Source organism: Kryptolebias marmoratus, linkage group LG12 (genome assembly GCF_001649575.2).
Source record: "Kryptolebias marmoratus isolate JLee-2015 linkage group LG12, ASM164957v2, whole genome shotgun sequence".
Classification (NCBI taxonomy): Eukaryota; Metazoa; Chordata; class Actinopteri; order Cyprinodontiformes; family Rivulidae; genus Kryptolebias; species Kryptolebias marmoratus.
The window spans coordinates 15,745,713-15,771,348 of NC_051441.1; the positions used below are offsets into that span (position 1 = coordinate 15,745,713).

General features: G+C 39.1%; 2 protein-coding genes across 3 annotated transcripts in view; one reads left to right on the top strand and one right to left on the bottom strand.

The window, feature by feature from the left end:
* Positions 1 to 177: 177 nt before the first annotated feature.
* baiap2l2a (BAR/IMD domain containing adaptor protein 2 like 2a) lies at positions 178 to 15,642 on the top strand. Its single transcript, XM_017416560.3, has 14 exons — positions 178 to 361; positions 674 to 749; positions 2,876 to 2,962; positions 3,852 to 3,913; positions 3,995 to 4,066; positions 4,562 to 4,642; positions 4,775 to 4,906; positions 7,577 to 7,675; positions 9,063 to 9,126; positions 9,929 to 10,121; positions 10,385 to 10,450; positions 11,690 to 11,882; positions 13,847 to 13,872; positions 14,308 to 15,642. Exons 1-14 carry the CDS (start codon positions 308 to 310, stop codon positions 14,387 to 14,389), a joined length of 1,287 nt encoding a protein of 428 aa, XP_017272049.1. The 5' UTR covers positions 178 to 307; the 3' UTR covers positions 14,390 to 15,642.
* Positions 15,643 to 16,452: 810 nt separating this feature from the next.
* The window catches only part of pvalb6 (parvalbumin 6), a 59,402-nt gene continuing 50,218 nt past the window's right edge, over positions 16,453 to 25,636 (bottom strand). For both annotated transcript variants that reach the window (XM_017416770.3, XM_025006046.2), the window contains 4 exons: positions 17,848 to 17,913; positions 17,550 to 17,682; positions 17,359 to 17,468; positions 16,453 to 16,948 (listed from right to left, as the gene is read on the bottom strand). In XM_017416770.3, the coding sequence (XP_017272259.1) occupies positions 16,923 to 16,948; positions 17,359 to 17,468; positions 17,550 to 17,682; positions 17,848 to 17,908 (330 nt within the window). In that variant the 5' untranslated portion in view covers positions 17,909 to 17,913 and the 3' untranslated portion in view covers positions 16,453 to 16,922. The remainder of the gene's footprint in view (positions 16,949 to 17,358; positions 17,469 to 17,549; positions 17,683 to 17,847; positions 17,914 to 25,636) is intronic.

A 25,636-nucleotide genomic window follows, 5' to 3' on the forward strand; every position in this document is an offset into this window, starting at 1 on the left:
TAACCCCATGTCCATGTTGGTTTCTTATAAAAGCAGATCTCTGTTATGGTCCTGAATAAAACATACAGTGTGGCACACACACACACACACACACACACACACACACACTCAGCACAGGCCAGTGTGTTTTTATGGTTTAGCCGTATTTAATTATTTACTGCTGTCTTTCAGAGGCAGTACTGGTGTTGATTACCACCGCACAGGGCTGCCTGCTCCCCTCGGCTCCTCATTCGGTTCCTTTTCTTCATCTCACACCGGCTGGACGTTTCAAGGTTCCCCCGGCTGCTGCGGGCTTTTAGATGTAAACATGTCAGGAATTAATGGTGATCAGCTGCACCGCTCCACCTTGGGGATTTACTCGGTGAGTAACAGGTCGAGTCAGCAGCTCTTTGTGAGAGTTCAGATTAAACAAACTTGATTTTTTTTTACCATTATTATTATTATTCAGGAGGCACTTGAAGGAAAAATGGGTCAGTACAGTTTCCAGATAACGAAAGCTCCGTTTAACTCTTATTCTGCTGAACAAACTTGTTTTCTGAGTCTAAAGCATTAAGTTTGTTCAGACTGAATTAAAAGTGTAGTTTACGGATCCCTCTTTTGGTGAGCTAGACCAACTTTTCAAAAAAACAAAAGTCTGTCAACTGATTGAATGTGTTTGTGCTTTTCAAAACAGAACTTGACTGATGAGTTCAACCCAAGTTTGCTAAATCTGGTTTCACTGGGAAACAGCTACGCCCAGGCTTTCAAAGGTAAGACAGACAGGAAAAAACTGCAGGTATTTTCCATCTGAGTTTCACAAACAGAGAAAGAGATTTTGGTTATTTTCTGGCAAAGGCGGAGCATTAATGTGTTCATTCGTCTGTGCAGTTAGCAAAATATCTCAAGAATCACTGAACAAATTTTTATAAAACCCAAAGAAAGAAATCACTGGATTACCCTCTACAACTGCTTGTCCTTTGGAGTCAGCCTGATTCAAAATGGCCACCACAGCCAACTGACCTCAAAAAACAGAAAAAATGTTTATAACTCAGCCACTATTATTGATATTTACTTTAACTTTGGTGTGGCAGGAGCTGTGACTGATACCCAACATATAGTCTGAGCACTAACAGGCTGCAGAAGATCTTTGTTTAATATTTTGCCAATAACTGCTGAAGACAACTCTGTCTCTTTGTTAACAAATTATCTCACGAACCAGGAAACAGATTGTAATGAAATACCCAGGAAATAATTACTGGATGTACATCCTCAGCTGATTAACTTTTGGAGCAAACCGAACTCAAGATGGCCCCTACAGGCTATTGACCTTAGAAAACACAAAAGTGGCTATAATCAGTCAGTTTTACAGATATTGTACAAAGGCTTGGTCTGTTTGTAGGTGAGAGTTAATCACAACACTCCTCATTGTGCAAACCATTTTCTTAAAACTTCTGCATTAACTGTTGGAGCCAACCTTCTTTGTCTGTTAGCAAAATATCTTACAAATCACTTGATGGATTTTAATGAGCCTTTCAGAAAATAATCACTGGATATACATCTACAACTGATTAACTTTTGGAATAAGTCCAATTCAAGATGGCCACTACAGCTAATCAACATTAGCCAACAAAAGAATGGCTGTAACTCAGTCAGTGTTACAGACATTGAGCTAAAATTTGACATGGTAGTAGCTGAAAGTCATTCCTAACATATACTCTGAGCATAGCATCTCATAATATTGCATAATGTTATTTTTAAGGTTTGACCTAAAACAACTACGGTGCTATCATTTTTCAACATTTGTATTCCAATGATGATAAATCTTTACTGTAAATTGAAAAAAATAAATAAACAAATTAAAATTCATCATTTTCACAATGTTAGATAAAGCTTTGCTCACGTGTTTGTGGTCGGTCTTTGCTGCAGCCTCAGCTGTCCAAAAATAAATGTTTTTTTTTCTCACTAAAACTGGGACGAGTAGAAGAGGGATCACTCTGACTTTATCAAGCGCTCAGGTCATTAAAGCAATGTCACGCTGAACTTTTAACAAAATGGGATCTGACACCTATGTTGAAATAAAGCAGCAGCCAGGTGGTAAAACATGCACAGAGCTAACAGTCAGGATGTATTTGGACCTCCTGAAGACACTATAAAATCTAACTGTGCGAGCTAAATGAAAGGGCTTCATTTTTACTCTAAAACTAGTTGTTTTACTGACATCACTTCAAGTTATTTCAATTAAAAATGTCTTGTAAATTTTAGATAATTTGATAAATTTGGATTTGAGAACTGGCTGACTTGTTTGAGAAGTTGTTTAAACTTGCAAATCTTTAATCCTGTTCAAATTGTTTTTTTTCTTACTGTGATGGTTTAGATGTTTAATAGTGTGGTTCTATAGAAACGTTATGAACTGTTCATATCTTACCTGTAGTAGATAGCTCTTTGAATGAACTCAGTTTGGAGAAATAAAGTGTAATTTTGACCAGATTGACGAGGTAAAGGCTCCTCAGTAGAGAGCGAGGACAAAAACAGTGATAACAAAACAGTTTTAATCCAACCACCTGCCTGACGCAGCATAAAAGTGACCTAAATTATTAATTTGGTTTGGCGTATGATTTCATTTTTATATTTTTTTTGGTATTTTTTATTTTTTTTTATCTCACATTTGTGTTCTTTTCTGAAGTACTTTAGAAATAATTTGTCACTCTGACCAAAAAGCCTGAACTGAAACAACAAACAGGTTAAAACCATTTTTACAGTGTGGTGTTTGTCAAAAAGAGGCTTAAACCCTTGACTTTTATTTCATCCTGTGATGTTTTTTGTACGTTTCAAACTTAATGCAGAAATAATGTGTGTAGAAGCTTTAACTCTAACAGGGTCATCATTGTCCTTTCAGCTCTCGCTGTCTGCAGTGAGGCCTACTTCAACGCACTTTCAAAGATCGGAGAGAAAGCCTTCGACACAGCGGCGTCGCGCTCTCTGGGTAAGTGGACGCAGGAGCTCAGCTCACCAGGATGTGAGCAAGTTTGTCTTCATGGTCATTCATTAAACATAGAGCTCCTCCGCATCATAAAGATCAAAGTTTATCCCCAGGCGGCTCTTTATTACCCACCATGACCAGTGTTCCGTTGCGTTTGGTCTTCGATGACACATTTCAGGAAGGTTCTGCTTTTCCTCCACGGGTATAGCAGCCAGTGGTGGTCAAACGTGGTCAAACTGTTCACCGAGTTTCCCATACTTGACGTTCGAAGCTTTGATTAATTATGATCTGAATGTGCCTTCATGTGGCAGCTCTGATGTCAGTACGCAACATGAATAATGGATGATGACAGGCAGCAGGCCGTTCTTCACTCACTTAACCCAAATTCATTAAGACAGAGGTATGCCAGCTTAAACAGCTGCTGCTGAGTACACCGGGCAGAACAACTGTTCTCCCAAAGGGAACGATTCCAGGACTTTCTTTGGAAACCACCGCAGACTAGCTGGAGAAGTTACCTCCTTCCAGGTCAGCCTGCAGGGTTTCAAAATGTGACATAAAACAGGAATTAAACACGTCAAGCTCTTATCAGATGCTTTGACTCCACCTCTGACCTTAGATTAGCAACACAGGAACACGTATCTCCAAAGAAGACAGACAATAAAACTTCTCAGATAGTTTCATTGGAAGCAGCCGGGATAAGAGCCAAAACCAAACAAGGAAGCTATAAATCAGGAAACTACAAAATTACACAAGGAGGCGTTAGATCAAACATGTTGGAAATATTATGTTTTACGGGGTTATCAATGAGATTTCGCTTTATAAATGTATCACAGATTATTAGTTTTAACATCACAGCTTAATATTTAATGAAGGAATCTGTTTATCTTTTAAGGAGATGTTCTTATTCAGCTATCAGAGAACCAAAAGAGACTCACCTTAGAGCTGGAGGGTGTGGTGAGTTACATCATCAGAAACCCAAAGTGCTTTATTTTCCCATGTGTTCACAGCAGTATGACTTGGTGTCTCTTGTTCTAGTTCCGCTGGTTCAGTACGGAGGTTCTTCAGGTGATGGAAAACAACGTCCGACTGGATAAAGGTTACATATCAGTGAGTGAGAACCAAGCTACTCTAAAAATGAGCAGCCGAAGCACATGTTTGATGTACATATTTAATAGTTTTCCTCACACTAACGTCAGTATTTTCAGAATCAGGGGCCTTTGAGCTACAAGCTAACCCAGCTGTCTCTCTACAATCCAGTCCTACATTGATTAAATGACAAAAAAATAAATGCTTGAACTTGAAAGAAAAATGTAACATTCTGGGGAAACCTTTTCCAACAGTTTCTTGTTCATTCAGCGTTAATTAATTGAGTGTATGTCTCAAGAAATTGTTGCAAAGTAACAACTCAACATAATAACACCTGCATGATATATCAGGATCTGTTAGGGATCTATGGTTGGAGTGAATTATCTCATTTATTTTTGTGACAATGTAGCTTCCCATGCTTTAATAATGAATGATAACACAAAAGACTTAACATGTGTGTGAGTGCTCGCTGGATGGGGGTAAATTCACACGGATGTGATGCGAACTGTTGCACAGGACAGCAGGGTGAAATATGAGAGAGAGGTTCATAACCAGGCAGCGGCTCGGGCGAGGCAGAGGAGCAGAGGAACCAGCAAGGTTGGTGTGTTTCTCTACTGCCTGCTCTTTTTCTTACTCCTGCAGGGAAATCTGCCAGCACAGCTGAACATGTGATGTTTGTGTCCTTGCTCAGAGTTGTGTGTGTGTGTGTTTGTTTATGTGTATCCTCAGGACGGTAGTGGGTTTGTGCACTTCCTCAGGGAGAGCTACCAGGAGGCTTTGGGCGAGGAGGAGAGGAGGTACCGCTTCCTGGCTGAGAAGCACTGCGGCCTGGTACACTTCATCGCCCACCTTATGAATAAGGTATGCAGAGTATTTCAACCTGCATCGGTAAATTCAATATTTTCAAAGTTGCTTTGGTTTATAGACTGAAAGCGCCACGTTGCTTCTTATTAAGTTTTCAACTTTTTAAATTTGTAGCAAATAACCAACCCCTGCCTCTGCACCTTTTCGTGTCAAGCTAATGAAAGATAAACAAGAAAAAAAGGGATTAAAACAAAGTAATAAGATAAGAAATTAAAGGCACATTATATATAGGCATAACGGCACACATGCCAAGCCCCATCATTGTGATTATGAATAATTAGATAATCTGGGACAGAACAAGATTCCAGCTTATTTCGGACAATACTGGCTGAAGGCAGCTTGAGTTTTTTCCAGTTTAAGAACATAAAGGACCTCTTTAATCCAGCCTGCATATGTAGGTGGAGCTGCAGATTTCCAATTCAACAGTATTAGCCTCCTGGCCAACAGTGTTGTGAATGCTATTAGGTCCTTTTAAGGGAGTAAGTGGAGTAGGCCACACCTCAAACAAGGCAGTTAAGACACTAGGAGCAATATCCTCTCCAGTTATGTTAGACAACGTGAGAAAAATTTCAGATCAGCGCTTCTTCATGGTGGGACATCTCCAGAACGTGTGAGTAATTTACCATGTCCTGTCGGCATCATTCGCACAGAGAGGAGCCTGGCTTTGGAGCGGTGATCTCGATGCAGGATCCTACACTTCATTAAACTGCACCAAACACAGACTGAAGATCTAAAACCTCCCTCCCAAACGCCGTCTGATATCAGCATTACGATCCTTGTGCAAACCATTACAGCGGGTGTCATACAAGCAACAAGAGATGCTTAAATTAGAAACCATAATAAAACAAAATGAATTCATGAGGCTTTATTGGTCTGTGTGGATGATTTTATAACCAGCTACATCACAGCAACTTTCAGCAAGAGGGATTCTCTGTTAACAGATTGTTCATCTGAACTTTGGACTTCTTTTTTTATGACACCACAGTGCTAAAGTAATCAAACGTTTTACGACGGCTGAGAATTTTGGGGGCAGTAAAAACAAAACGGACTGCCACTCTTAGCTACAGATCACCATGACGAACACAGACACAGTATAATATTTACCATTGCACTTTGATTCCTGCTTGCTTCGGCTGGTAATTGGGCCGTCGGGAAGCGCTTTAAAAAACCTGCATCAGAAAATGAGCTGAGATGTGCACAGACCCTATTTGGTCATGCATCAAAACATGTTGAGTTCATGAAGACCTCTGCAGTGAAAAAAATAACTTCCTGATGCTGCCCTCGTGTGATAGCAGGGGTACTGTGCAAAACGCAGCTGATGTGCCGTCACGTGAAGCTACGGAAACCAGCAAGTGCCAAGTGTTGAAACAAAAATAATGTCCAATTCTTTCAGTTTTGGACAGCCCTCCAGGGCAGCCCTGGTCCTGGAGAGCCACTATCCTGCATGTTTTACTTGTTTCCCTGCTCCAACACACCTGATTCAGAGGTTAAATCACCTCTTCATGTTCTGCAGAAGCCTGTTAATCACCCATTGATTCAGATCAGGTGTGTTGGAGCAGAGAAACAAGTAAAACCTGCAGGATAGTGGCCCACAACGACCAGGGTTGCCCAGATGCTAACAATGACACTGACAACAAAAATGAATGGGAACTCTTTGACTGGTAGAGCAGAATGACCTCATTCCTTATAATCCATTCATGTTTCTCCAATAGTTTGTTTCCAATTCCATTCCAACCAGCGAGCACTTCCAACAGCAGAACTGTGCCGAGTCCACCGTTCCTAGGAGCTAAATGAACTGCCGGCAATCTGAGGGTTGAAAGAGCTCCGTATATTTGGGTGTTGGGTGACACCTTTAAACAAAGTTCACCTTTTTATTCAGCGATCATGTCAAAAAGGCTGAAGGTGATAATTCTGCGATGATATGTCGGCCTTTAGAACACGTTGAACCTCGTGGGAAAGTCCAAATGAAATGTCTACTGGCTACATCTGAGTTGATAAAATCATGAGTCTGTCCTCATGTTCTCATTTGTTTGGATGTCCTGGAGACTCTGACACAGATAGAGAATATCCTGGTTAGAAGAAATTCCTGATTGGTTCATTTTTTTTACCCGCAAGACAAAACAACATGCAGCTCCTGGATGGAAACAAGGTTGTTTTTTGCATTTTTCTCTTGTATACATTGTTATATAACATATATTGTACATTTTTTAAATATTCTTGGGCTTTTTTTGAATACTGTGAAGGTCTGACAGTTTGCCACTGCAGTTACTGTTTATAAGCACAAGGCTACAGTAGATTTGAAAGATAAACAAAAAATATATATATTTCTTTGACACCCAACCTCTTTTTTTTATTCTGACACACTGACTTTGTGCAAACCAACCCTTACAACCATTTTAATATTCTTAATGCCTAGGAATAATGCATATATGTTTTATAGTAACCACTGAACTGAACATGTCGGACAAATACATTATTTTTACTCAAAAAGATGGATTTCAAAACCCCATTTTTCCTCCAATGTTGTATTTTTGATCAGAATAGAGAAACCAAAAGGGCAACAGTCAGAAATGTCATGCTGATGATGTGTTCTCACAAAAGCAACAAGAACAATACAGTAAATTACTTCAAATTAATTCATATTTAACTTTCTGTGTTCTGCCGCAGACAGGAGGAACTCTCCAGCATAAAGCCGATTCCTGGACGGAGGCGATCGGCGCCACGAGACGACCGGAGGTCAAACGACCCCCTTCTGTGGAGAACACTGTGAGTTCTCCCAAAGCAACAAGTTCAGTCAGTAAATCATTCATACAGGGCTGGAGAGCTTTCCAAATATGTATCGTTTTGTCTTCGGGGAGGAAACAGAGTTAAATCTGTTCAGGTTCCAGCTTATAAAACTAAATAACAGTTCAGATTTTTTTTGTTTGTTTTACTTTATTTCCTAGTTGTTGAATAAATAAGAATTTTTGAAGCAAGTATTAGATAAGTAAAGAAAACATTGTGGTATAAGTGAGAAGTTCATAACATCAGCACAAAGGCACAAGGTTATACGAAAACCAATAAACTGCTAGAATGATAATTAAGTTGCAAGGGTGCCCCCTGGTGGTTGGTGTCTGATTAAATTAGAATAAACCGACCTCTGGCTACAGGTGCAATTTGGGTTACAAAAAGAGAACAATTTGGCTTTCAGCTGCTAAAAATCGTTTATATATTTCAATAATTTTGTTATGGTCTTTGCATCTAAACCCTTTATAAACTGAATATAAGCTGACAGCTTTGCATTTTTAAAGGATAATTCACAATCTGGAGCCATAGGATTCACATGACAGCTGCAAACACTGTTTAAGTAAACAACAAAGAAGCTCTGAAATAAACCCAGACCGTCTGTTCGTCATCTGGTAGGCGACACGGCCGTGAACTCCACAGATCCCTCCGTAATAACAATCAGAGGATTAACTGTGTTTGCTTTAGTCTGATGTGGGATTTATGCATGTAAGTCACTTCATGCAGTCTTATGAGCCACAGTCGTCGGTGCCACATTTACATACCTCTGCACACAGTCGGGCTATTTACACTTTCCTGTTTCTGGTCTTTAATTGACAGCTGGATGTGGAGCAGATTTTAAATGGTATTGTGGAACTATTGGTTCCAGATTGCATGATTAAGAGTTCATTTTTTAGCTGAAAACTGCAAATCTGTCAGTGCTGCTGTCATCTATAATGTGTTTACAAGAAATAGCTTCTAATCTCAAAAACTGCCAATGCTGTTTGTGGCAGAAAATATGTAAAAACGATCATTCAAATCTTTTGAAGTGGGGTTTTGTGTTACGAATCATTATCTTACCTGATGTAGATAGCTCTGTGAACGAGCTCAGTTTGGAGCCTTTCGCTCGTCAGAATTAAACTGTTTTTCCTAGATCAGGTCACTCAAAGAGCTATTTACAACAAGTAGGATATTTATTGTTTATAATCTTCCTACAGGGCCCCACTTCTTATGATTTGTCCCATCCTTTTAAATTGTAGCAATAAAACTAACTTTGCATGTTTTTCTGTAGCATGTTAGCTGTCACTAGGAGCTGTGCTCTCTGGAGTTCACATTATGCTGACGGTTGCAGTGATCACTGGTTGATTATGTGTTTGTAAAATGTTTGTAGGTGGGAATGCGAGCAGAAGACCAAAGACAGATTCGAGAGGCGCTGGGTAAAATACCATCAAGGGGTGAGTCATTCAGTGACGAAGAATGTTGCTTCACTTACAGCATGTTTAAACGACAAAACAACTTTCAAAAGTGCCATTTTCAAGCTCCCACAATGCTTTTCACTCACTACTTGTTTGTCTTGTTTCAAAATATCTGTTTCTTTCATTCATTTTATCTGTAAATTACTATCATTCCACTGCAGCTCTTATCACTTTTAGCCTTGACTTTATCAGATGTTTTATAACTCTTTCAGCCTATTTCAGCCATTATTACTGCCTCCATCTTTCTTCATAATTTTGCTCATTACGAGCTCATTACTCGTCATTTGCCCTCCCTCTGCAGAATGTCTATCCAGTCATTGGCTTGCTTATCTCAAGTCAAAGTAGCAAGAAGCAACGACGCTCCCTCTCATCAGAGTCAACTTTCTCCTCTCCTGAAACGCTGCAAACAGCAGGCTTGCTGCCTGTCGCTGCCAAACTTGCACTCACTGGAGAAAAAACAAGGCACCTCGTTGAGAACAATCAAATTATCTAAATCCCCCGCTGCGGAAACAAAGAAAATTAAGACGGAGCCGAATATTTAGTAGTCTGCTCACAGTTAGAAATGTCAGGATCAAAACGCGTGTAATTATGAATGTCAGTGAAACTGAATTTTATCATTCAAATTACAATTTATTTTGCAAATAAAGCCCAGTCATTTATATCCTATTTTTCTGAAAAGAAATTATCCTTTATCGTGTAATAGACAGGTTTATCAGCCGCCGTATGCTTCAGTAAACTGCTCCCTCTGCCTTTTTTCTCTCTCTCGCTCTCTTTCCTTTAGCCCCGTCTCCGCAGGGAAGCATTTCTCTCTCTCGGGGTGACAGTGGAGGTATAATGATGAGGGCCAGGGTGGCACACCAGCCTGCTGGCTTCAATCCAACCTTACTGCCCTTCTCCAGGGGAGCGATCATCACTGTGCTGGTCCGACAGCCCAGGAACGGCTGGCTGTACGGATGTGCTGAGGGCAGCTCGAGGTGTGAGACGTTCAGCTGTGACTGTGTTTGTTTTTGAATGAATGTAAGAGCATCTGTCTAGAGATACATGCTATATATTTATTAGTGAGGATATTTAGGTAGATTTGTAGAAGTAAAAAATAATGAAGAATGTAAGAAACAATGAGGTTCTATTTTCTTTTACAACAAACCTTTTTCTGGCCCATCACTGAGTTTGATAAGTCTTTTCCTGCCACAATCTTCAAGGTGTGAAACTACTGTTCTCCTCTTTCCTTTGTTTTCAGTCAGGGATGGTTTCCAGCTGCGTACGTGGAGCCAGTGTCTGATCCTCCAGCGCCAACTAGCTCCCGGTAAACATCAAATCAAATGGTTTCAAACAGCCTTACGCAACTGTTGACTCTTTTGGAGGGCAAGTCCTCTGCAGCTGCAGTATGATATGAGAAACACTGCTTTACTATGCTGTTTTAGCCACAAGGAATGACAAAAAAAATAGACAAAACAAAGGACTAAACTTGCTGCCTCATGTTTGCCTTAAATGATACAGAGTAGTCCTGAGGCTGTCCCTATTATTTTTGGGGCTAATAGTTTTAAAACGGGGTCAGCATGAAACTTAGGCCGGGAGTGATAAAATGAACTACTTAAGGTATTTGGGTGACCCATCGCTGGGAGGAAACAGCGTCAGAGCTGTTAAACTAAAACTCCACAATGGTTACTACTGCGGACATGAATCGTCGCCGTAACTTAATGCACAGAGTTTAAATTACGCTGGGAAACGATGGGACAGAGCAGAACCCTTGACCCTCACAGTGAGGGAAGCTGATGGCTTTGTTTTTGCTGTCAGAGGCACTTTCGTTGGCATGGTTCAGCTTATCCCCTCAGAGGACAGAGCAAAGCTGTTCTGATTGATCATAGAACACCTAATTAGAGGGAACGTTTTGGAAGAGTGGTGCTCCATCCTTTTGGTAAAATTCCAAAAACTTTAAAACAAATTTCCCCAATTGGACAATAAAGTATGCTATATATTTTTTTAATATTATAATGTATTGCATTGTATTATACCATATCATACTGCATTGTGTTACAATGTTTTGTAACATATTGAATGGTGCCACTTTATATGGTATTATATTGTTTTGCAGTGCATGGTACCATTTTATATTGTAATAGATTGTATTAATAGTAATAGTACTGCATTGTATCGTACAGTACTGTAGCATACTATGTTGTATTGCATTGTATCATCCTATATTGCGTTATTTCATACTATATTTTGCTAGATTATATAGCCCTATATATTATATTGTATTGTACTGCATCATGTTGGATTAGATTGCATCATTTCATATCATCAAACTCCCATGAAGCTGCATTCAAGTTAATTTTATTTTACATCTACATATCACTTATGTGAAATTTCTTTCAATAACTATCAATAACATTTAGTAAACTAAATCTAGTTTACTTAATTTATGTGTTTACAATAGATCAAAAGAATGTTTTAAAAAAAAAAACACATTACATGAATAAGAATTTTGACTTCTCTAACAAGCAAAACACCTGAACAGGATTTTTTGTTTTCATCATTCCAGGACCTCCACGCTCCGAAGCAGCAGCAGTATGAGCAGCTTGTTGGACCAACCAAAAATCAGAAACAGCAGCAGCAGCAGTATGAACAGCATGTTGGACCAACCAAAAATCAGAACCAGCAGAACCAGCAGCCATAGCAGTAGCAGCAGCAGAGCCCCACCTCCTCCACCTCCACCACCACTGCAGTCTTCATCTGTGAGTAGACATTTGGTCATCGTCCAATCATACAAACAACAAAAGGGCTGAGCTTCACTCAGAAAACTCTGTATGAAGTATGATCCATGACTCACTCAAGCTCCTACCGACAAAGGAATCCCTTTTTGATGACTGAGGGTTAACCTGAGCAAGGCTCTGAAATACCAGTAGCCAAAATGAGCCGTGAGTTGTTTGTTCTGTTGCTTTTTTCACCATAAATCATGTGCTAAAATCCTGATATCATAGAAGAATTATAACTACAAACCCTTCTTCCACCCGCCTGGTTCAGAATGGACTGTTTGTAGTGCTGAAGATAAAAGAGATTCATTGTTAGCCCAGAGGTTTTTTGTTAATATTGAATTTCTGCTTACCCAAAGCACCCTGGATAGTGTGTTACTCATGAATTAGCCCCTTAGCTACAGTAAAGCTGTTTACACACATTGTGTTGGTTTGCATTTGGCCTCATTGGATGCAGTTTGCGCTTCTGATGGTTGTAGAACTGGGTCACGTAAACCAAAAGCAGTGAACGAGTGGAGATGTGAAAAGCTTCCTGACGTTACCTGCCCCTCTGTCCAGCAGGGGCACTGTGGCAGGGTGCTGTTCTCAATGGCACCACATCCTTCTTTCTGGTGGATGCAGGGAGGGAGCTCCAGCTGCTGACGTGAGCAAGGAGGCTGACAGTGTGCTAGTGTGGGAGATGAATACATGATTCAAATATTTCGGACATTATGAAGTCTGAAGTGTCCTGGAAGGGTTATGAGCAATTAATATCTTACCTGTTGTCTGTAGCTTTTTTTAACAACCTCACTTTGGAGAACAAAAGTTTGCATACACCTGGCAGGACTGAAGAGCTAATGGTTAGTTCAAATGCTACTTAGACTAGAGTGGATTGCAGCCATTTTAAAAGTGGTTCAGGCTATTTTACACTGCCATCAGTTTTGCATTATACAGTTGTTTAAACATAATTCTAAGATTATTTGCAGGCACAAATAGTGAGAGAATCAGCTAGTTGTAGCACCTCTGGAGCAGCTTGGTGCACTTCCAGCAGGAACTTCATACAATTTCTGCCAAATTACCCATGTATTGTAAAATACACAGGCTTCATATATTAGTATTTGGATAAACCATGAAAAGGTAGCAATGGTTTGTTGATAAAGAACAACGTGTAGAGTGGATTGCTGCCATATTAAAACAACTCTGGGTTCAAAAATTTTAGAGTGGTTCACACAAACGCTGCCATTTAAATCCGGGCATCATCACCAGTTTCACATTGTCTGTGTGTAATGGCAGAAATGTAAGGTTTTAACAGAAGTGGTTCCGAGCTGAACTGGAAGTGCTACAGTTAGCTGCTAATGCATCTAAACTCTGCTTCTCCAAACCGAGGTCATTCAAAGAGCTATTTAAAATAGTTAAAGTATACATTGTTAATAACCTTTTCATCGAACCCCACTTCAAAAGATCTGAACTATCCCTTTAACATATGTCTGACGTTTATGCAGCTTTTTCAACCAGTGCTGTTGTGTGATAATCTTTTTTCTCTTTAGTTCGTGTGTGGTTTGAGTAAAATTCTTGCTTCTGCCAGGAACGTATAAAATCAGTTGGAAAGTTTTATACAGTTTTCTTAAACAACAGAATTAGTCTGAAACAAATAAAGTAATAAATGTCTTCAATAAATATGACCTCAAGCTAACGTTGCACAAAACAAAGCAGATTTTAGTTGGTTTGGGATAATTGTATAATGTTTTGACATGTCTGCATGGTCTCAGTTGCTGTATTTCCATTTCTGCTGCAAAAATGTGCATCTTTGTGTCATCTGGACACAAAGTAAGGCATGTGTGTGTGTGTGTGTGGGTGTGTGGGTGTAAGGGGTGGCCTTGTTCAACACATCAGTAGACAACTCATAAGTTAAAACACAAATATGTCCCCATATGTAACCTCTTCCTTTTTTCATTTTCTTTCCACAGAAAGCGCAATCCGAGCTCTTCCCGAGGTAAGACCAATGTGGCTGCAGCCGAGAAAGGTTGTTAAAATGAAGGCCACTCGTGCTCTACTTTAGAGGACCTGATGTTTTCTTTTTTTTTTTTAAGTATATCATGAAGCCATTAAATATGAGGACGATAGATGAGGTCAGTAATCTCACTGGCGCAGAATTGTTTCGCTTCCATTACAGTCTGAAGTGCATACTGAAACCGTTTCTGTTATGGGCATTTAGGAAGCGTGACTATCGCCGTCACTTCAGATGAGCAGCTCGCTAAATGATGTTTGAACAGTCTGAAACGTTCGCCACTCATCTCTGTCAGTTCCGACCCCGCGCAGCCGGGCTTAGAAACATTACTGCAGGCCAACACATTTTCTGATACCGTTCTCTGAATGTTCCTGTTCCGCACCAATGTTTCTTTCTTCTGTTTTCTCCTGTATTTCACAGAGTGAGCAATCCATTTGCTACAGTTAAACTGAAGCCCACATCCACCAATGACAGATCAGCCCCACATATTCAAAGGAGATGACTTCCTAACCCTGAAAGAAGTTCTTCTTGACCTCAGTAGTGCGCACAGTTAAAAGCTGTATGTTGGATAGTTAACAATGGCTCTCTGATAATTACCTGTTTGCCATAGATCTCCTGAGCAAAAACTTCATACAAATCAGGACTAAAAGTATGTATAAAATATATATATATATATTTTATGTCTTGCTAAACCTTTAAACAACTTGTAAACCTGATTGTAAATAAACCCATTGTTCAACAATCTAGTAAAGGTTTCAGGCCTCAAAAATTCAACCGTGCATGAATCAAAGCGGGTTTTAAAACAATAGTTCAGATCTTTCGAAGTGGGGTTCTGCAGAAAGGGTATTAACAGTAACATCTTACCTGTTGTAGATAACTTTTCGAATGACCTCTGTTTAAAAAAGTAGAGTTTAATTCTGACCGGATGAAGGAGCTAAAGTGGATTGCTTGTCTTAAAACAATTCCAGTCTCAAACATTTTATTATGATTTACGTGAGTTTTATAAAGTTTTACACCAAATTCAAATTATGCAATTAGTCAGCCCTGAATTTCCAGGAAGAAAAATAAAAAGCTATTAAAAAACTGGTCCAAATCATTACAAAAGTGTACAACAGTAGATGAAATCATGAAGGCAGCTGCGAGTACTACGTGATCAGACATGAGCAAAGAAATAATGGGCAAAGTCTAGAGTACAGTTTTGCAAGCTGTGCACACAAAAATAGGCTCTGATTTTTTTTTTTAAATTGCATGTTTTATTGCAATTTTGAGTCACCAACTAGTCTCCAACAGTCACAGCCCAGTGAGATACCACCCTTAGCTCAGTCAGGTCAGATTTCAACTTTATTTCTCCAAACTGAGGTTGTTTAAAGATCTACGTGTCTACAACAGGTAATGTATTAAACTTTAAGGATTTAATCATTGCTTTTGATGACATGTAAATGATGAGGCAGAACTGAGAATGTTTTTAAATATGCACCAGAATGTATTTTCCTGTAAAGGTTGTTTCCGTGTACTTCAGAAATCAATGCCATGTCAGTGATTTAACTGATTGTTTCTGTTATTTGTTGAATCTGTTCCATTTATATCTTCTTCATGTGAGATTAGGTCTGTTGCTGAACAATAAATGTGCAGCTAATGTACTTTGGAAAATGGCCTGTGGGGAATTATAATGTAACCTCAGGCCAATGATATCAGACTAAGAGATTTTTCAGGCAGAAGTGTTATGAATAATGTTATGCATTAAACGATAATTTCCTACCATCTTCATTGGTTGTGATTCATTTTATCCTGTGAGTTTTCGAGCTTAAGACCAAATATCAGGTTTGATCCATCAGTTCTGAGGTTTCATCAAATCTTCATTTATCTTGTTGAATAAAACAACCTGTTGCTTGTGTTTACTTACATTTATGTCATGTTTTAAGCTGGAATAAACAATGTATTCGGAGGTGGGGAGGGGTGTCACCTTAAGAGCTGATATCATCATCTCTGCCCATTTTTTCATCCTCCAAATGATTAACACTCACTTTAACGGCACATTGGAACAAATAGTGAGTTTTTCTGCAGCTGATTGAAGCGACAGGTCTGTGTTTATCTGCTCAGGCAGTAAAATGTCCTACTAAAAAGGTTCTTGTGTTGCCTGTTTGAGCTCTCTGCTGGGGATACTTAACCTGAATCGAACCTTGGTGTGAGTCCAATTCTGCTAATGGCTTGGCAGAAAGCATCACACTTCTGAGTAAAGACTCTTCAGCAGCTGGAATCATTTGGATGTCTTTTTACTCTTTCCTGTCTGTGAGAATGTGCACTCATGAACTGGACAGAGAGGGTTTCCTCACTGCTTGCCAAAGGTTTGCTTTGAGGCAATTTGTTTTCCTCCAAAAGTCTCATTTGATAATAAAGAAGCGAGGAAATAACACAGAGCGTATACTGGAATAAAGAAAAAAATATATCCAGAAAAGAGGATTCAGGCTTGTCAAGGCTTTTTTTTTTTTATTTTATTATTTCACAGCTTTTTCTTTTTCACCACAGCTCATCAGAGGATAGAGTGATGGAGAGTGAATAGATGAGTGGACNCGGTGCAGGGAAGGTGGGGGGACTGACTGAGCCAGAGGTGATAACAACAGAAAGGGAGAAAGAAAGAGGCAAAGTGAGAGGAAGAACAGGCTGAGAGAAGGGGGGGAAAAAGTCTAAAAATCTAGCAGGAAATGTTTTAGTTCAAAACCTCTATATTCTTTAAAATGTGAGCTTTATTCCCGCTGCCATGTTTGATATCTATTTGCGAAGACAAAGAGGAAGAGTTTGTATAAAAACCTACAATGAAGAGGGTGAATACTGCTGTGGGGGGTGTGAGAGGGGCTGCGGATCACAGCCTGCTTCACTGCAGCATCGCACTTTGTGAAGACAGCAGTGCAGGAGAGATTAAAGGGAGGAGGGATTTGGCTTCAGTCTGGTGGGAGGAAGGAGAGGGGTGAGGGGTGAGGGGGGGATTCTTATGGTGATTGAGTGGGAGGTGGGCTTTCATTGTGATAGGTAGCTGTTTATTCTTTCACGAGGGCAGCAAATTCTGAAAGAGAGGAGAAAGACAAAAGAAAAGCTGTCAGGATTTTTTTTTGGGGGGGAAACACGTTCAGTTCATTATTATCAGAAAAACTCACTAAAGAGTCACAATAATGTTCTAAGAAGCTGGCCTCTTTATGTTAACTGCAATATGGACCAATATTTCAGTAGGGAGAAGTGAGAAATCAAAACTTATTATTGGAGTAGTTCAGATCTTTTAAAGTGGGGCTCAATAGATTTTTTTTTTAATACTTTAGACCAAAGCATCAGTGTGTTAATGCACACTAAGCCAGTATCAAGAAATGAGCTCACTGACGGAGTTTCTGATCTTTAAATCCTTTTCTAAGTATGACAGTTTTGACGGTCTTTGTTGCTGGGGAGACGTGTTAACAGGAAGAAGTGGAGGTTTGTGTTTACCATCGATTCCAATCTTGCCATCTCCGTCCTTGTCAGCTGCTTTTAAAAACTCTTTGGTTTCTTTGTCTGTCAGGTCCCTGCCATAACTGGCAAAACCCTTCAGGACAAATCTGGCCAAAGGAAACAAAGTAAACTATGTCAGGAAATGCATTTTTTATTGCTGTAGTTTTTGTATTTTGTGTTTCTCTCACTTGAGCTCCTCTTCCTCGATGAAGCCGCTGTTGTCGGCGTCGAGCACCGCGAAGACCTTTTTCACATCGTTAAAGGACTTGGTCTTCAGGCCCACCATCTCGAAAAACTTCTTGTGGTTGAAGGAGTCAGCAGCTGCAGACATGAAAGCACAAAAAAGCCACAATGTCAGAACTTGCAAAGTGCTTTTAAACTCCAGATTGTTACAGTGTGGGGGCTGAACTTTGCAGATTCAAATAACACTGGACAGAAAGTCTACCCTCTTTCAGTTCTGGGGTTTTACCTGTCGAGATATAATACCTGCAAATGCATCTAGAGCTTTCTTGATGTCATCTGCTTTGAGGATGCTGCTCATTGTCATCTTGGCTGGTGGAGAAAACAGATGAAGAGGGAAATAGAAAAGAGAGGAAAGGAAACAGAGTGGAGACAAGGTTAAAACCAAGGCTGCAGGTGAGCAGAGAGAAAACTCAGAGACATTCTCGTATTACGCTCTCCAGAAAAGGAGCAGGACATCAGGACATGGGAGGAGGACGTGATAGATGAGGGTGATTTAGTGAGAATTTTGGAGTAGTTACAAAAGAGAAGAGAGAAACAAGGTTTTGTTGTCGTCTTTCAGAATTATAGTGTAACCAGTTTATAGATCATAGAAGAAAGAGTAAAAAAGAAGGCAATGGGAATGACTGTATGAGCAGTGTGGGTTTCATATCAGACTGAGTCAGCAGAAGGTGTCTTTTGCTGTGATTGGAGTATGGTAGGATAATTCAGACTGTCAGCCTGGTCCACATTCAGACATTTCTTACTTCACTGTGAAAAGTGAACCTGGCACTTCACTTGGGTTTGTGACTGAACCTGACCGCTGCTTACTTATGAAACTGTCACCTTCCCTCCGATGCCATTTTTCTTTCTCCTGTTCATTTTACAAATACACCCAACGCAATCAAAGTTGAAGACGCAAGCAAGACGGGGTTGAGAGGAAGCAGATTTGATTTTACTTCGAATTCAAACAAATCCTAAAAGAACTTTCTGAAGAAAGTAGGGGTGCAACCGTACATCCAGGACACGGTGCAGTACGTACCTTAGCATGACTGTTGATGTTTGATACAATTTCAGTACAACAGGAAAAAGAAATAAATACTTAAAGCTGTTTTTATATTACTATTACTAGACAATTCCCTTTCCAGAAGAAGACAGAAAAACAAATCACTGCAAGTAGGGAGGCTATAATGCTATATACAGTTATGCTAGATTTGTTAACTAATAATTTCAAAATAAAATTTTAAAAGTCCCATCGTTCTGTTTTTTTTTTAATCTAATTTGAACTGTAAACACTGCCCTACAGGCCATGAGTCAAACATAAAGTTTAAAAAACTCCAGTAACGTATCTCTCTATTGGGCTAAGAAAATGCTACAAAATAAAGCAAAACAAGTAGTGTTTGCATTAATCATTTTGACCTAGACTTGATGTCAAAAAAGACAGATCTGAGTAACATCTATCTATGTGAACATACAAAATGAACTTAAATTCTGATGTACTCATCCCAAACATCTGCACAGAGACAGCTTGGTGCAAATACATGTACCGTTATACCTCTAGTACAATATAAGTTATTTATATTAGATTGTAAGACACACAAAACTGTTTGAACCTTTGATTTCCAGTTTATCTCAAACTTCCAGAGGTGGAATCTATTCTTCAATTTTTCTGCTTCTATTTTACATTTCTTACTGAGTTAAAAAATAAAGATGTAAATTGTAAACAGGAAATTTAAGTAGCATATCTTGAATGAATACATATCAGCTGCCATCTTGAATGCCACAGTTTGAAACAAAGATCTTGTGAGATCTGTTGAATTGGAATTACTCTCAGCTATCGGCACACCACATTTTAACTCAGCATTTGTAAAACTGACTAAGTTACAACAGTTTTTGTGTTTGCTGAAGGTCAATCAGCTGTGGTGGCCATCTTGAATTGTGTTGACTTCAAAAGGTAAACAGCTGTAGATGCATCTCTACTTTGAGAGATTCATTAAAATCAGTCCAGTGGTTCATGAGATATTTTGCTAATAAGCAACGTGAACTGCTGCTGTGACAAAAAGTGACAAGCTGCCAGAAGCAGTTCGGCCATATCTGCTGATCTGACTGATGAGCAGAACAATGGGTGAAAGTAGAAACAAAAGCACTCTTCCGAACAAACAAACGCAGATTGAGAATAATCAGAAACCATGGAGGACATTCTCAGACATGACAGAAATACTAAAAGAACCAAGAGAATTCTGCACTGAAACATCAATAAACCTTCAAACAATGAAGGCAGAGATTGACGAATTATGGGCAGACATTTCAAACATAAAAAATAAATAAAAACATCAAGCAATACATGGGAGCAGAGGAGAACTACGGCTATGGGAATGGAACAAAAATAAAAACCTAAAACTGCAAGGCTGAATCGAAAACAGAAAAACTGATGGATGAGAAACCGAAAACATTGGAAGAGATTACCAATAATACAGGAACATACTGATAAATAATTTGAAACCACAAGAAAAATATGAGTCCAAAACAAAGTAACACTAATTTCTGCTTTCTTAAAGCAAATCAAATTTCTAAAATTTCATGATAGTACAAGCAGACAATATTTTATATACCTTAGGATCACTGCCAGTTTTACATTACATGGTTATTCCAGCAGAAGTGTGAAATTCCTAACAGACTGCACTAAATATGCTAAAGCTTGCTAGCTACTGCTATTAGCGCTTGTTAATACGCACAAAACTGTACATAAATAATCATGTAATGCATTATTGACAAAAGTATAAAGGTTAATAAAGTAGTTTATGCATGGACCGCTATGACATTATTGTGATTGGAGTTGTTTTAAATCGATCCACTTTGGTCTTCATCAGCTTAGACTAGCCATTAGCTCGTTAATCAGGTTGGAATTAAACTTTGTCTCTCAAAACTGAGGTCGTTCAGAGCTAACAGGGAATATATTGATTGAAAGGTTACGAACCTCAAAAGATTTGAACTATTCTTTTAATTGCCTTCCTTCCCCAAAAATACTAATATCCACTTTAACACAGAAGATTATTTATCTGGATTCCATTCAAAATTAGGTGAAACAGTCAAACACACCAGAAAGAGTAAAATACATGTGTGCTGTTGTCCACAAAAAAAAAGTAGCAACAAAAACAGGTTAGATGTAAAAATGCATCAGGAATTAACCACCAAGAGATTAGTGAAGTGTTAACCACTGTACGAAGGAGTTCATAGGTTTCTTCCATTGGTGTCAGACTGGACAGCAGTGATGTATGAGCCTGTGGGAAGGCATGGTGTTATCTGCTGCACTAACACACTGCTGCACACACAGATCAATAATGAACAGTGCTTAACTTGTGTGGCCACACAGCCAATCTTTTGTCACTGTAAAAGGCCCAATCTCCTCCTCTGACCTTTGGCACAAAGGTGTCCACAGGGAAAACAAGCAATTCAACCAGAAATGAGGAGGATGAGATAGATTTACTGCGATATCGAAGTCAAAGGGGAACTGTATAAGGTAAGCCCTGTGGAACTTGGTTGAAAGCAAAGCACAGCAGTTGTCTTTGCGTTTATGTTTAAAGATAAACAAACGGCGTGAAATTTAATTTAAAGCATGCAATCGTATTAAAGACAGAGTAAATGTTTTCTAAGTCAACTTATCTGCTCTTCTTCCAGAGAGATAAATGAGAACATTATGGCACCTTAAAGCTTGAACTGTAAATACAATCCTGGAGTCAGCATTTGCTCATTAGGCTCTCATTAATTCACCTAACAATGATATATTCATCCAGATGACCTGCAAGAGCATCCAGGTTCAAGCTTATTTTTCCATCATAAATGGTTCATCTTCCAGTGTGAAGGGGGGTCTTAGATTGACAAAAAGTGTCTTTTTCAAAAACCATCTTTGAAATCTGTGATGACCTTCATAGTTCACTTGGGTTTGTATAATATAGAGCCTTGTTTTACAATGAAAATAGCTCAGACTGCTGTCTACTGCAGGTAAGACACATCCTACTCTTGTACTAATGTCTTTTTGGGATCACCTGTTCCCTGTTTCCAGTTAGTGTTTCTGAACATGTGAAGCTCAGACTGTTTTCATTAAGCCTCTGATGTACACCCTCCCTGCCTGTGGCCCATCTACTGTTTAGCTCTTGACATTTTTCTGGCTTCCTTTGATCCTTCATGTCTTGATTTCTTTTCTTTTAAAGGAACAACATATTTTAAATGACCTTTCCCTCTTTCTAAACTCCCCTAAGACTTCAGCAGATGTGGCGTGAAGAGCACCGATCATCAGTTTTGGGCCTGCACAGCTGTGACAGTGTAGCCGCTGTTTAAAACCTGATTTTTGGATGGATCAGCCTGCATTGTGCGGGGCGCCCATATCTGCTCTTATTTTTCTTAGCCTTTACAGCGCAGACTTCATCAGTCCTGAACGCTGGTCCCCGAGGTGTTGCTATCGACTTCCTGCAGCAGCAAGACCGAATGCAGTCTGAACGCAGAACATTACTCACATTTTTGTTCAGTGGAAACAATTGTGTTCTTTCATAAAAATAAAAAAATAAAGAAATGACACAATGGCATTTGAAAAATGGCAGTGCATTAAACAGGCTGTTATTTAAAATGAGCTTGTCATAATTAATGCTCTGAGATTTTTCATTCAAGCGCACAGAGAAATATGCCTCATATGGGGTGGGGTGGGGGCGGGGTGATCACAGAGAAGCTAGCATTATGTAAGCAATTCTGAGAGGTATATATGAAAATAAAAGTTGACCTTGTTGCTCTTTCATAGTGTGGGACACCTAACCGTGCTGCACAGCTCCCCAATCTGCCGCAGTAAGTGTGTGAGCCTGTGTGTCTTTGCAAGTATTTAGAAAAGTCAGTAAAGTTTCAAACAGGCTTGAGTAAATACATGGGAATCTTAGAAGGGAATACACTACATATTTCTTTATGTATGTGTGTTTGCAAAGGAGTCTGTACAAACCTGAGGAAACGTGTGTTCACGAGCAAACTTATAGACACTCATAAATCAAGGCAAGGTTAAGGAGGAAAAGACTCCAACAATGCAGCAGAGAAATGTGAGTCTTCACTAATAAGGCTGTGTGAACTGAAAATAACCTTCCACAGAAATGAGCTTTGATGTAATTGTGTTTACTGGATTTTACTTTATCTTTATGCCACTGTGACAGTCCGCAGTACTGAGCCGTTAAACAGTGAACAGTGATTTATAGAGTTATTGTTATTCATGCATTGAGGTCACCAGCCTGAGGATTGGTTTATAAATGATGACTGGAAGTCTTTGTTCTGTTTCAGTTCAAAACTGTGCCGTTACAATACAAAGAAAAAAAAACATAAAGCAAACATAAGGAAATAAATTCATATGAGGTTTGTGTAAATGTCATGGCTTTAGTTGTGTTGTTATCTTCAAAGGAAGTTTTTCTGGAATGGTTATGAGCAAATAATATCTTACCTGTTGCAGATAACTCTAGACAGTCTCAGTTTAGAGAAATTGAGTTTCATTTTATTGAGCTAATTAGTAGTCCACCATAGGATTCCATGTAAAGGAACATAATGTAAAAATAATGGCAACGTAAACCTTTATAAATTGGCCACTACACAACACCTGATTGGAGTTCTTTTAAGACGCACTTATCTACTTTGGGCTTGGCCCCACTTAGGCTAAAGGTTAGCTCATTAGTCCTATCAGAAATAAACTTCATTTCTCCAAAATGAGGTTATCTGTCATAACGAGTGCTGGTCAGGACTCATTATGCGGACCAAAATGCAGGGAAACTAGGAGCAAATGTAAAATTTTAACGATATGATAAAACAAAAAAAGGGCTATCAAGACAACAAAAACTAAACAGTAGAAAAAAACAGTTTGAAGACAAAAAATCAGTGACAGGAACAAACAAGGAGCAGGAAACAGGAGAATCTGCCGTTGTTTATACAAGGAGTGATGATTAAACTAAAGAATAAAATGTGGGGATGACCGGATGGAATGCAGGTTATCTGTGGGGAGCTGAGGGAAACAATGACCAGAGACACGAGAAAAATAACAACTAAAGGTCACACATGACTACAACAAAAAGGACAACAAGAACATAACAAAAAATGAATATTTTAAATGCTAAAAAACACAAATGCAAAAATCCATAACACTTTCTACAACAGGGTTACGGATAATTAGTTACATAAAATTTCATGGTTGCTTGCGCAAACAAATAGTGGCAGCAGCAGCTAGCTGTAGCATTTCTGGGGCACATCCAGCAGTAATATTATTATATTCTGTCAGAACGATTTTGTAATCCAACAGTGACAATAGTGTAAAGGTCTATAAAAGAACTTTTTTTGAGACTAGGGTGGTTTTAAGACAGCAGCAATCCACTTTATCTGTCTGCTTGTCAGTCTGGTTAAAAATAGACTACTTCTTTCAGCAGAGGTTGTTCAAGGAGCTGTCTACAACAGGTAGACTATTAATTGTTCATAAGCTTTCCACAGAACTACACTTCTAAATGATCTGTTTAACATGGAGACGATGAACCGCTCTAACGGGCCTTTTAGGGAATAAAACGAAAGCCCTCATTGATTTTGAGGCTCTGTGAAAGATCTTTATCTGAATTGAGTTGCTCTTCAAAATAAGGTCAATGGTTAAATGAAGCCAGTTATCTTTTCACTCTCCTTTATTGTCTATTGATTTATACAATAGAGCTGATAACAGAAGAAGAGAAAATACTCCATACGAGACAGAAGCAAATATCTATGTGCAGGCATGAAACCATGTGCGATCGCAAAGGTACAACCAGAAGAGAGCGGACACGATAGGAGGAGCGTAGAAGGCCGTTATCGCTGCTCTCCACTGCCTAATCCTCTGGCAGGTGCCGGACAGGATGGCAGGTTTGCCAACAGCAGGACTGCATTTGCACTGTGTGAAGGTGTGTGAGAATATGTGTGCAGTTCCTATCAGCCCAGAAGAAAGATTACAGACATGTTTAAGTAGCAAACACATTTTAAGATCCTGTTAACCTCTTTGCAAACCCCCCATTTCCATTCATTGTTAGGATATTTTTTAATCAAACCTGCTATTGACTCTCTCACCTGAATTTAGTGGTTTTTCTGTGGACACTTTTATTTGTGCTTGTTAAGAAAGCAAACGTGTCAGCGTAGATGAAACGTGCCGACTAAAAACATTCAGGCTGTTTTGCTCTAATCACATGAAATGTATTAAATGTGGGGTTTTAAACCAATAACACTGTTTTTAAGGACTGACTTTGACTCTTTTTGACTCCTAATTTGCATTTAGACAGCCTGAGAATGAGTGTTTAGGAATTAGCATTGCTGAATGAAGACATAGCTGCACTTTTAAATGCATACTAAAACAGGAGCAAGCAGACTCATCTGACAAGGCCAGGATTGTATTCAGCAGTTTTAAAATGTAATACGGACCTGCACCAGATGTATTATTTTGCACAATGTTCTAACTTGAAGCCAAACAACAAAGTTTATATTTCTACACTTGAACTTTTGTCCTATTATCAATGAGACAAACCCAATATTGTGTTATTGTTGTGTTTTAATTGATTCAATGGCGTCAGTGAAGTCATGAAAGTAGTGGCATAAAGGAGGAAGAGGAGTCACTGAATTGACACAAGCTCAATCTCCATCAGTCAATTAAAATATCATCAGTGTATCCACTGGGCCACCTGCATTAATAATAGCAAATAGTTTCCATTTGTTTCTAATATAATTTCTAAAAAGAATAAAATGTTATTTTTCAACCTAAAAGGCAAACAACTTAGGCTCACTGAGGATTTTAACTATCTGTCTAGTATATTTGTCTCACGTGACAGAGTAGATAGTAACAATATAACCACTGAGGTACACTGTGCTGGTAAGGGAGGTAGTCACAGGGCTGAAAGGATGAATATATTGTCGCGTCGGTGGCTAGATTGATGATTCATGAACAGCCAGGGGCAGCTCAAAGAGGGGCTCATCTTGGTGTATTGCAGAGGCTATAATCAAAACTGGATACAGAATAAACTGCAGAATCACAGCG

Excerpts from the sequence above, each read along its gene's own strand:
- baiap2l2a (XM_017416560.3), top strand. The coding sequence starts at position 308 with ATGTCAGGAATTAATGGTGATCAGCTGCACCGCTCCACCTTGGGGATT. Across the intron at positions 3,914-3,994 it reads CCTTAGAGCTGGAGGGTGTG|TTCCGCTGGTTCAGTACGGA; the intron begins GTGAGTTACATC and ends CTCTTGTTCTAG. Across the intron at positions 10,122-10,384 it reads TGTGCTGAGGGCAGCTCGAG|TCAGGGATGGTTTCCAGCTG; the intron begins GTGTGAGACGTT and ends CTTTGTTTTCAG.